Genomic DNA, 12,827 nt, shown 5'->3' on the forward strand with positions numbered 1-12,827 from the left:
TACAGCCATTGTTATGGGAAAGAAGTATGAACACTGAGTGACATCTGGTTTTCATTCTAAGGTTACACTATACACACAGTGCCAGTTAGGATCAGGGTACAATTACAGCAAAACTGATTATCATACAGCTAAAGAAATGAACTCTTAATCACCTTCCCTTACAGAATGACAGAACAGAAATATCAACTGAATGAGATGACAATTTCCTCCATCATAAAGAGTTAAAGTTCGCAGTAAAATTTAAGCCATTTTCATCAACAGCTTATAAGGTAAGCAGCGGTACAGGAATGTTCGTAGAGTCAAAAACAGAGAGGTGGAAGTCAAAGGGTATAACGGCCTCAGTAAAATATCCAGGTTAAAATTGTGAGGAAAAATCAGAAGCCGTCTAAGTTTCGTTAAGGATGTCTGCTAACAAAATAAACAGTGTGATATTACAACGTAACCCTAAGTCTACCCCTACCCCTAACCCTATCCACGATGACGTAAACGCGCGTTCTCGCCAGTGTAAAGCTGCAGGGTTGTGGCTTCGGTGTCTGATTTCCAATCTCAGGAGAGGCAGGATGATGGTCGGGGACTGTTTTAACGACACGAGTCAGCAGCTGCCGAATCGCTTCCCAGCGTGACACAATATAAGCGCCGGCTCATTCCGACGGCCGCATCTGCGCGGCAGAGACAAAACAGAAACATCGCTGCACATTTTTGAACGCGATGACCTTCAAACCCAGCAAAACAAACTGGCCTCACCTTCAATCTCAGAGCAGTTAGTAACTTCCATCTTCAGGATGCTGGAGCTGAAAATGGACACTGCATGTAAACCTGACGAATAAGGATGAGATTGAGGGTGTGGATTGCGGCTGTTTTGGGAGTTTAAATGCTGATTACTTCCCCCTGTTGCCCACAATATGTATGTACTTATTATGTACAGTTAAAAAAAACAGCAAGCACCTGTCATTTTTAATAAGCTTATACCATCTAGGTAAACAAAGCACTGATTTTTACCTCATGGTCTGTGCTTTCCTTGTTAGGAAATATTTATTTTGCTGTTTTTTTCATCAGAAGGTGTCACAAAAACCTTCCAAAACAGTAGGAAACGAAAAAAGTGTTCCAGACATACAGTAGACTATTGAGACCGTGCAGATTAACAATGACTCGAGGCTCCGTCCAACAAGGCGATCCAACGGAAAGCTATAAATTCCAAGTAGAAAAACATTTTAATGGAAGCAAAAAAAAAAAAAAAGTTTCTACATGAAAAATGTAGAGCCAGAGCACATTGCTGGCAGATGGAAATAAATAGTGAACAGTAAAGATCTATTTCTATAAATATAATGGATGGAAAACGTAAAGTAAGTTTAGTGTACGGAAAACTGTTTAATAAGAGGACAAGGGCAACCAACCTCTGGCCCATGTGACCATCGCTTTGCCCCATGCAACAACCAGAGCGTCAGTCATGAAAGCTAATTTGTATCTAAAAGCACAGTGATGGGAGATGTGACCTAGTTCAAACTTAACCAAAGCATGAAATCAGGAAAAAACATTCAAAAATGTAACACTGTTGCCTCACACTTGCAGGGTTGGAGGTGTGAGTTCTGCCTCCTCTCAGAACGTGTGGAGTCTGCATGTTCTTTCTGTGTCATGCAGGTTTCTGCTGCAGTCTGAAGACGTGCACTTAGGCTAACTGGTGCCTGTAAATTGCCTGAAGCATACGTGCATGTATGTGCGACACATCCAGGCTTCATCCAGACCTTATACCGTGTGCTGTATCTGTTTCGTTTCAGGCCCCAGTCACCTGGACGAGGACAACCAGTTCAACCAGTTTGTTCACTCCATATAGTAACATTTCAAAGAAACAATTTTTGGGTGTTTGGAAGTAGTCAGCTCGTGAATAAAAATCCGTGCTCACTCTTTTCGATCATTGGAGAAAGCAGGAAAATGCATAAACGATTTCTTATAACAGCACATCGTGGAAGCAACAGGTTGGATACTTAATACTTGAAAGCTGATTGCTCTAGAAACTGATGTGTGGCAAGTGATCTGGTGCAAAATTGTTGGCATGCTGAATGTCAAGATGATCGATGGTCTCTCTGTGTGTAAGAGAGACAATTTAGCATCACGTCTTGTTGATGAACAGGCCTTACAGTGACATGCTATCTGCTGCCGTTTACCTATTTGCCACTTCTGTCCAGGGCCAAGACATTCACAAGCGCTCTGGAATTCCACTTCCCCTGATCCCCCCCCCCCCCCCCCCGCCCCGCACTCCTGTTGCCCAATGCAGCCAAGTCAAGGAGTTCCTGGAACAGTTCATTTCCTGACCATCTGTCCAAAATATTGTTTAAATTCATCACAGGTCTGAATGCTGAGCAGCTTTTGGACAGTAGTTTGGCCCGCGTGCTCTCTTAGCGTACTTCCCAAAAATAAGCGTACCCCACAACCAGCTGAAGATAGACCGTGAAACGTCAACGGCATGCCAAAATAACAAGTACTGGAATCAGCCGAAATACCTGCGACGAGAATGAAGCCATGATGTATTTAAAGATTTCTATTCGGCAGCCATTTGAATTTTTTTATTGCAACATTAAGTCCACCTTTGGACCGTGTTACTTACCAGATTAAAATCAGTAGCCCAAGTAAATTGCTTTCATATATTATTACATACTTTGGGTAAGTGTCTTGCAGACTTATAAAATACTTGGCTGGCACGAAGTTTTCACACATTAAAGCTACTTACAGTTATTTCTTACTGAAAAACCCACATTTTGGATTTATTCTAAATTTTTATAATGAATTAGGTAATACTGCTTCAAGTAAATATTATTGCATCTACGTAGACACATACACACACGCACAAAAGATACACATTTCAGCCAACAACAAACAGTCACCATTACTGGGGTAAAAAAAAAAAAAATCCATTACTGCTTCCTAAATTCCAAAAATAATAGAAAAATACCAAGACAGTAATGAAAATGTGTGAACTAAGTATAAAAACACATTTATTAACATAGATACTATGAAATAAAGACAAGAATAAAATATATTAAGGACATATGTTAAGGCCAGTTCTTTTAGGGTAGGGGTGGCCAAACTTATCCGCAGAAGGCCGGTGTGTATGTGGGTTTTCGCTGCAGCTCCCTAATTAGATTACTAATTAGAGGACTGATTGGCTGAAGAGTCCTCACACCTGGGTTTGAACAGCTGACCTACAGGTTATCCCAAAAACCTGCATACACACCGGCCCTTTAAGGATAAGATTGCCCACTGCTGGTTTAGGGCTTTGACTGAAAGGATCGAATGCACCACTGTACTGATTCTCATCATGAATGACTTAGTGTGGCACTAAAAACCATTAAACATGAAAAAGGGAAAGGGCCGTAAAACAAGAATCTTTGCAACGAAAGAGGGAGTTAAAACGGAAAGCAGTGCACCCAGTGCACTTCTGCTGGAGCAGCAGACATCGGTTACTGGACACCTGTTTCTTAAAAACAAAACAATCAGTGGAATGCCAAACAATGTGGGCCTGTACATCCAAAAGGACATCCAATTCTCAAGGCTGTACGTGGGTCAGCTACAGATCATTTAAGCATGAATATAGGAAACAGAAGACTACATAAGAACATGTATTAGAAAACCTGAGGGAAAACTGGCAATTTATAAAACATATCTGACATTTGAAGACATCAGTGATTTTTTCCCATGCTTGAGACACAAATCAAAAACATCAGCAGGCGATTCTGGGAACAAGTGGGCTGTTAAATATCCATAATCCATATTTCCTTAACCAGACAGAAACAAGCTGGGTTTTCATGGGTTAAAAAAAAGAAAACTTTGTAAGAGCAGTTTTTGCTTGAAATTCTGGGAAAAACAACATTCTAGCGACAGTTTTGGCTATTTAATTTTGCTGATGCAGGTTCCATAAACAAAAGTCAGTGCGTATCAACAATCTCTACATATTAATCGACTGTGAGGTATATCTCCTTTATAACTACATTCCCTTGCTGCCATTATAACTGACTTGTCATCAAGTATTCTTTTATTCTGAAAAACCTAGTGGTTAAACAGCTAGCTTCCATCATGAGCGATGCTAAGACGTCAACAAAATGTGCTTGCCAACCCTCCACTGTGGAGGGGTTGATGGCACACAGGGAACAGATCAGCTGTTCCCTGACCATATCCCTGTATCCCTAACCGGTATCCCTGACCCAAGCTCTGCCAGCCGTAGACGTGCCTTTTACGAAATCCTAAACAAACTCAAGTAGTGAAGCTTATAATGTGCAAACAGCAGCATCTCTTAATGGCGAACTCCCCTTTACACCCCAACATGGTGCAACCACAGCAAGTATGGCCTGGGGTAGGATAATTGAACATTGAATAATGATAAAGATAACAATGCTTTCCTTCAACAAATGGAGCGGTTTGCACTTAGGCCAAGGAGCAGTAGCCCGTACAGGAGCTCCCCTTCGGCTGGTCCTGGTGGGAGAGCCGCAAACCCGGACTCAGCGACTCGCTCTCCCAAAGTCCCGGAGTCTGGATGATCTTCTCGACCAGCTCCTCAAATGCGCACTGCACCCCGTCGCGAGTCTTTGCACTTGCCTCTGCATGTGGATGAATTTTTAAAAGGTTAGGTTCCGGACAGAGAAGGAGGGGGTGTATCGGGGGGGTTGTGGTAGTGGTGGGGGGTGGGGGCAGTTATCTGTGAGGTGATTTTAGGTTGAGGTAGTATTGGGTTGTCTTGTATTGGTTGATGTACTATACTGAAGTACTTGTTCAAGTTAGTTTATGGATAGTTGGGTTTTTCCAGAAAGGGACTGGGAAAATAATTGGGTTGGTATTGGGAGGTCTTAAGGTGGGTTAGGGAAGGGTCGATTTGGGACAGGAGCTACACTTATTAGCATTATATGTGGCAACAGAGAACGAGAGGCTGACACTGCTTCAGATTAGGGCTGCGGGAAAACGTCTTATGGCCGTGGCAGTCGCAGCACATGCATCCAATAAGTGTTTGGTCATAGGCAGTTCGTGACAGGAAGTGCACCATTTCTTGTTCGAGTCATCTGAGCGAAGATTTAGCACATGCCGCATCCGTTAAAAAGGGTTGTTTTAATTTTATTTTCAGCCTTAAAAGGAAAAGCCCGGTGAACTATAATTCAGTTTAGGAGAATCATATAAGAGGCTGGATATTGCTGATGCAATACAAGCACAATACTCCACGTTAGGGTTAGAAAGGCAATTGGAAAAGCAGCTACACTGACTGATCCCTCTGTAGTAACAAATGACAGGCAGCCAAAACAAGAGAAAACTACTTTCTTACCAATGAAAAGCATGGAATGTTTCCTTGCAAATTTGAGGCCTTCGTTCCTGTCTACTTCGTGGTTTTCCTAAAACAATGACAGAAAAAGTGGCTGTTATTTCTGTCTGTTTTTCTTCTAGCCTTACATTACTTTGTACAAAAAAGGCTGAAGTGAGCTCCCGCTGAAAATTCAAGAAAACAGAAAAAAAATAGAACGAAAACTATTTATGGTGGGGAAAAGACAGCAAATTATCAAAGTCTATATTTTCTCAACAGTGCAACATCAGAAATCTTCCAAAATAATTCTGAATGAACTGCTAGAAAAATAGCCTAAAATTAAGGTTCATTTCATTAAGCACTTTGTTACTGTCAGGATAAAGTCAGAGGGCGAAGAAAGATATTTATCTGAGAGGAAAGTTTTACTGAGAGAAAGCCATGCTACTTCTGATTTTCCTGGCAGAAGGTCGTTTACAGAAAATGAGTAAAACATACACAACACACTTGCCTTATCAATTTTGTTTCCAACCAGCATTTTCACGAGGTCATTTCTTGTGCAGTATGTCTCTAACTCATTTAGCCAGTTATCAAGCCTGGTAAATGTATCACGTTTTGTAACATCGTAAACTAAAAAGAGGGAAGAGACAAAAAAATAACATTCTCCATAAACAACGATTATACGACAATTACTAAAATTATTATCATTACTGTTGTTGTTGATAATAAAAAAACAACAAAACAAACGACAACAATAATCATCATCAGAAATATATATTAAACATTTAAAACAGATTTTGGGGGAAAATAAACGCTACAGGCGATGACAAGGGTTTTTCGTAAATGCGCACACACCCAGGATGACGCCTTGGGCCCCTCGATAGTAGCTTGGCGTCAGAGTTCGGAACCGTTCCTGTCCCGCTGTGTCCTGGAGGAGGAAACCCTTTAATTGGCTAAAGCATACTGCATAAAACAGAGAACCTCCACATGAAGATACTGGCTGAGAGCTACGACTACAGTGTCATGAACTCTGAACAGGAAAACGCTTAGATTATCATTTGGAAAAATTTATGATTTCAACCACAGCTACAAATACGTGCCAAAAACGAGCCTGAAAATAATGCAAGAGTGCAAGTACAAAAAATACTACAACTGCACAAAAATATTTTATAAAATTTGAAATATAACTATAATTAGAAGACACACATATGGAGGTTGGCCTGACCCTCCCCAACCCCCCCAAACATAACCACACCCCACAGTTACCCTAAAACACCTCACTCCAGTCTCCTCTTACCCAAATTGCAAGCTTTGCTTTGTTTCCATCGACTGCAATGGTTTTCACTTTGAAGTCAACACCTGGATTTAGAAACATGATGTGGAATTAAAGGACAAAAGGGACAATTATGTGACATACACTAGCGGGCAACATTGTGGAAAACACCTAGCTTTTTTGGCATTACAATTTAAAAATCACTACACGAATATTGGCGGTAATGTTTATAAACAATCCGAGAATGTTTACAAATATCATACGTTGGACAATTAAATAACTGACTGGAGTAACTGGAAAAAAGTTCAGCGATCTCTAGCCCAGGGGTCACCAACATGGTGCCCGCGGGCACCAGGACACCCCCAAGGACCACATGAGTCGCCCGCGGACCTGTTCTAAAAATAGCACAGCTCACAGTGAGCAGCGTCTAAAATTAAATTTTATCCTGTTGCTATTCTTCTTTAATCACATTTGCATTTATATAGATTTGAAAATGACAATATCTAAAAAAAATGTTTATTATACATGCAGTTTAGATAAGTTTAGGAGGGCATTTCAAACTGGTAGCCCTTCGTATGGCTCAGTACCCGTGAAGTAGCTCTCAGTTTCAAAAAGGTTGGTGACCCCTGTTCTAGACATTGATGGAACTGGAACGGTTGGAAGTGTTTCCACAATTTTGGCTGCTAGTGTACATGAGCTATCATGATGGTACTTGATATCAGTTACTTCTCATAAATATAAAAATGCTATGAAATTTGTGCATATAAATTCGTAACAAGAACAGTTAAGTAGTACTATTAAATCTTGCAGAAATGAAGTTAACCACCAATAAAATCCCATTTTTTTAGTATTAAGTCATCAGTAGTGAATCTTATCTTCTACATCTATAAAGGAAAAGAATACAATGTTGAAATGTCTGGGCTGGAGTTGAACGACCAGCGACAGGTGATCCACTTCATTAAAAGCACAGACGTTCCACGTTCAGATGCGGTTACTTTTAAATATTCCTTACCATGGACCAATATGCCTGTACAATACTGCCATCTATAGTACTAAACCTGTATTGCAGAATACCAAGTAGCACAAAAAGAACATCCTTTTCCTTCACGGCAAATGTAGAGTACACGCAAACTACCTCACTAGTCTCTTGCATTATTATAGTCACAGAGTGGATTCTGACCACATAGTTGTTCGCAGGCTAAGTTAATGCTGTCATTGGTGCTTGCTACCCTAACCCTTTATTTGCTGTTTAAAGGCATACAGGTACATCGGAATGCTTCTCTTCACATACCCCTGAGCCATACACACGCAAATCACTTTTGCTATTCGATACGGTGCCTGGAAGCTCTGCTCCTGTTTAATATAACGATCAGTAGTACAGTGCTGATCTCCATTATCTAAGTTTCCCATTACGTTCCTGCCCGGGTCAATCTGAGCTTGACCCGACAGCAGAAACCTGCCAACTGTCTAGAAAAGACCAACATTGTATTTGATGACTTCCTGAATGGCGTTAACTTGAGAGGCCTCAAACAAATATTGGCAAATATGACTGAATGGTTTGTCATGAGTCCAGTTACAGCCAAAATAACTAATCATGCACCTCATACTCAGCTACAAAAATGTTCCATGTCTTTTGTGTATACACTTTCATAATACTTTTGAATGTTAATTTCAATAGTCACATTTACATTTTATATATGAATGTTTTGATAGCTGTAGACTGCATTTGATGATGTGCTTTTATCTTGCTCTGTTTTAATTGCGTAATATGTGTGTCGTGTATGTTGGGACGCTGATTTTGCTGGAAGAGGTAGTCAGCAAGCGCCCTATGCTTATTTTTCTAATTATGAATCGATCAGTGAAACAATCACACAAATGTCATATTAGGGTTTATTGGTGTGTATGCCTGTTTGTGGGGTTGACACACAATGCATGTGTACAAATACATATATACAGTACTGGGTACAAGTCTTAGGCAATCAAAGTAAATACGTAATACCATTTATCTATGTAGAAAGTGTATATCTGCTCAGAAAAACAATTTTTGATAGTATAATATATGCAAACGAACAGAGCTACAATAAAAAACAAGAATTTCCTTTCATCAAAAAGTCACTGATTCGTTGTTGGATGGCTACAAGAACACTGCTTCCCCTGCCAAACCCCAGCCATTCCATGTTTTCATTAATTATGCGAGCTACCAGTGAAATATAACTTGAATAATTTGATGAAGTATTTATCAGCCAAACGTGGGATGCTAGTGGTTGATTAAAATACGTCTATTTTGGATGGTTAGTAAAAAATACTGGGGTGACTTTGAGAGGTTTAAAAAAATAGCTACGCTAACACACATAGTTCTACCAATATGAAGAACATTTAAACTAGGGCTGTCGAAATTAACGGATTAACGCGGATTAATCCATCATCATGATTAATCTGATTAAAATTTTTAACGCAATTAACCCATCTGCAGCGCAGAATGACTCAAAATGCCTGAAATGTCTCTGTCAACCCATTTCAGGCAGTATTGGTGCGTTCCATTTGCCCTGGGAACTCGTATTCCGAGTCGTATTCCGGAGTTTTGAAAGCGGAAGTGAGAACATGCCCGCTCCAGTTTCTCGGAGATCCGAGAAATATCTCGGAGCAGCACAGAGGATCCCGAGTTCAGAATCTGAGATGACTGCGCCTCTTATCAACAGAAGGGAAAGTTGTAGTTTTATACTGTTTAAGCACTACTTCTCATTTGTGACTCATTAAATCAGTCGCACACACTATACCGTCCAACTTATCTGTGGACGTGTTGCTACGGAGTTTTATATGTAAAGCACCGCGCGTAATGTGTAATCAACTGATATTGCTAACAATGGCAATTAACCGGGGTACAATTGGATTTCATGATTAGTCGGATTATTTGTCGGATTTACAGTAGTTCGGGCTAATTGTAAGTGAACGAAGATAAAGACCATTTAAACTGAGGTATCTTAAATACGACAAGTTGTCCGGCTAAGCAAAAAATCTTGCTTTTTGATATGGGTCCATGGTATTGCACTTCTGTGGCAGATGTAATGCATCCGAGTCGTGTTTAAGATGTTCAATAAACATCTTAAGTGCATTTATATTCCCTTTTTTCTTGAGTCTGTTTGCTCATGCAAAATGAATTGTGATTAATATAGATTAAAAATGAATCATATTTAATCGTGATTAATCTAAATTAATCCACAGCAACCCTGTGATTAATCTGATTAAAAATTTTAATCGTTTGACAGCCCTAATTTAAACGTATTGTTTTGTTACTCTCCAAGACTTCTGCACAGTACTGTTTTATAAATATTATTTTTTGATTAGCCACTGTGCTTAGTTAGCCGTGAGCAGAGCAAATCAGACAAGCGCTCAACTGCACAGTGCTGGCAAGAAGAAATCAAGCTTGGTGTTTCTCAATCTGGTCCTCGGAGACCAGGGGCCTGTTTCATGAAGCAGGATTACTTGCTTAGCCAGATAACTTGCCAAATTTAAGGTAGTCTGGTCTAAATAGACCTTATTTTCAACTTACATTTAGCCCAGACTACCTTAAATCTGGCAAGTTATCTGGCTAAGCAAGTAATCCTGCTTTGTGAAACAGGCCCCAGGAGACAGCCCACGTTTTTAGGAGCTGGGAGGGAGTGAAAATGTGGCCTGTCTGGCAGGGAGCAAAAACATAACATGTTTGTGGGCCCCCGAGGACCGGGTTGGGAAACACTGAATTCAAGCTGCATCTTGCACTTCTAAGACACCTATATGGAAATGTAGAAATACAACAATACAGTCAGACTAGCCATACTCATCTCCACTCACCTATTGTTGCTGCCAGGTCTGGATCAAACATATCATCAGTAAATCTCAACAGCAGACTGAGGTTGGCGGGAGAAAAATAATTTTAGCACAGTTTTTTTTTTCAATGACCAAAACTGATCAAATGCCACCCGACTACCAAAAGGAAACATCTAGCTAGCAACCCCCCCCCCCCCAAAAAAAAAGAAAAACAACTACTATAAAGTCTTTGTTTGATCCAACAGGTCAATGCAAGAAAACGAAAAAAACAAAGACAATAGGCATGTGTTTCATGTGTGAAGAATAAGCTACTATGAGTCTCTCCATGCTGCTTAACCCAGAGTTTGAATTTTATTAGTGTGAAAAGCAGATAATCTTCTTTCCCATATCAAAACCGGGAGGCTTTTGACAATAATGGTGTAACAGTTTAAGAGGCACCCTCCCTTGATATGTCCTAATCATTCAACATGCTGTACAGTCTGTGTTGTTTCATGTCAGTCCTCTGCATGAAAATTTCTCATCACACTCAGGAAAGGATATTTTATGTGTAGAAGGTTGCAGGTTCAAACATTTGCATGTAGCGGGATGCGAATTCCCACCACACACCTCACAACACACATATAGGTGACTTGTTCTCTAAAAAAGGCAGGGCAAAACAGGACTCTGAAGGACTCTATTCACCCTTTATTGGACAAAATCCTACTACAATGAATGCTTTGACAATCTATTATGCATATAATGTATGCACCTCTCAGATACATAAATGCTCAGAGTTTGTCTACAAAGGAGTTATTTTCCATTATTTGCTATTTATTGGTAATTACTGTTAGGTGCTGCACTTACCAGTCTTGCATTTAACTGGTATTATAGTTTGTGGAATGCTTGCAAGTAAAAATTGCATTGTACTGTACACACAGAAAACAAAAATAAAAAACTTTTGAAACATTTTTCTTGAAACACTTGCACAAAGATGTGTCCAATATACTACATACAGTAAATACTGTATACATATTTACTAATGCAAATGTATCACTATGCTATAAATGAAATTAAAATCGGTTACTCCATTAGCGCGTGTTCTGCGGTCTACCACTGGGGGGCGCATAAATAATTACTTTCCAATGACATACGCAGGGTAATTCTTTAACTTTCAAATGAATGAGGGGGCACCGAAAATAAAATCGAACGGGAAATGTGAACTGTAGAGCCAGCAGAGCATACACCTAAAATCTTATGTTTTCCAGTTATTACATTCCTATCTTTTCGTCGATACACTAACACATATAATACAGTGGATTTCATTCTTGATTGTGGTTTATAAACACAGACTAAAATAGTTAAATGTCTTTTTTGCTTTATCAAACATAAACTGGACCGATAAGGAAAGACAGGGAACACATGCAGTACAAATGCCAATATAAGAATATTAGAATATAAGTCTTAAGAAATAAACATTTACGTTATAAGAAATAAACATTTACGTTAAACGCAGCGACCGGTAGCGACCATCAATAACTGCATTTGGACAAAGTACATCTATGATGACAAACTTATTCCGATTGCTTTTGTTAACATTAATCGGAGTGAAATTAATAATGTGAAGAACGCAACTGGCAACGCAATCTGAACAAATGCGGCACGACGAATTAAACATTCGTAATAAAAGATACTCAATTATATACAGCTATATACAGAAGTGGAATCGAAGTAATTTTATGTTTTTTTTTCTTTATAAACAGAAATTCAACTTATGGGCCGGTAACCCTGCAGTGGCTTGAGGCGGCGAATGACGTTTGTTTTTACGAAGGGTGCTCGCTAACCTCGACTTTCCGACGCCGCTTTCGCCGATTATCAGTATTTTCAGAGTCGTCAACACTTCGTCGTCCATGTTTCCAGTTTCTGGCCGCAGGTTATTTAACAGGGGAAGCTGTCCGCTTTCGGGCTGGGTGACGCAGTAAGGTTACCGACACACACACACGTCACATACGGCCACCGAACCCAGAACAGATCGGGTGCGCGGCTCACTGCAGGAGCAGCGATCCAGCTGATCTCAGGTCAGTTATTCGGTCTATTCGAATCTAAGCGCTTCGTTAAGACGCAGTGATGCGCAAGAAGCACGTAAACCATTCCACGTTATTTAGTGTAAACATTTCTAAAATGTCACGGATGTTTTAAGCTCTATTAAAATTGTAAAACCGTTATGATGTTAAGGAGACATCATCCCCAAATTGTAAAATTAATATGCCGATGAAGGCGAACAATGGGCCTCATTCACCAATATTTTCTTAAGAATTCTCTTAAATTTGTTCCTACGAAGTTTAAGAACAACCTATGTCAGATTCATGACGCGTTCTTAAGCAGCGGAATTGTTCGCACCTTTGTCCAGCAGCGGTTACAGCTTAGAATGTACTGTACTGTTACGTTTTCCATGACAGTGTCACGCACGTAAAGGTACGTAAACGTTGATTCTGA

The 12,827-nt window shown here is 39.9% G+C and overlaps 1 protein-coding gene across 2 annotated transcripts; it reads right to left on the bottom strand.

Moving 5' to 3' along the window:
* Positions 1–2,968: 2,968 nt before the first annotated feature.
* Positions 2,969–12,775, bottom strand: LOC111853639 (ras-related protein Rab-18-B-like). Of its 2 annotated transcripts, none has more exons than XM_023830781.2 (7): positions 12,732–12,775; positions 10,380–10,435; positions 6,573–6,634; positions 6,131–6,203; positions 5,787–5,905; positions 5,303–5,369; positions 2,969–4,589 (listed from the first exon to the last, which is right to left on the bottom strand). In XM_023830781.2, the coding sequence occupies exons 2-7, from the start codon at positions 10,408–10,410 to the stop codon at positions 4,417–4,419; spliced, it is 525 nt and encodes a 174-aa protein (XP_023686549.1). In that variant the 5' UTR covers positions 10,411–10,435; positions 12,732–12,775; the 3' UTR covers positions 2,969–4,416. The 2 variants fall into 2 exon arrangements, with proteins under 2 accessions (XP_023686549.1, XP_023686548.1); XM_023830780.2 differs by lacking the exon at positions 12,732–12,775 and adding an exon at positions 12,176–12,706.
* Between the last annotated feature and the right edge of the window lie 52 nt (positions 12,776–12,827).

This window comes from Paramormyrops kingsleyae, chromosome 4 (genome assembly GCF_048594095.1).
Source record: "Paramormyrops kingsleyae isolate MSU_618 chromosome 4, PKINGS_0.4, whole genome shotgun sequence".
Classification (NCBI taxonomy): Eukaryota; Metazoa; Chordata; class Actinopteri; order Osteoglossiformes; family Mormyridae; genus Paramormyrops; species Paramormyrops kingsleyae.

Bases quoted from the DNA above. Each gene is read 5' to 3' on its own strand.
- LOC111853639 (XM_023830780.2), bottom strand. From the start codon at position 12,243: ATGGACGACGAAGTGTTGACGACTCTGAAAATACTGATAATCGGCGAA. The intron at 10,436-12,175 runs GTTAGCGAGCAC...CGCCAACCTCAG, and splicing joins AGCGGCGTCGGAAAGTCGAG to TCTGCTGTTGAGATTTACTG. The intron at 5,906-6,130 runs GTGTGTGCGCAT...CCCTCTTTTTAG, and splicing joins GGCCCAAGGCGTCATCCTGG to TTTACGATGTTACAAAACGT.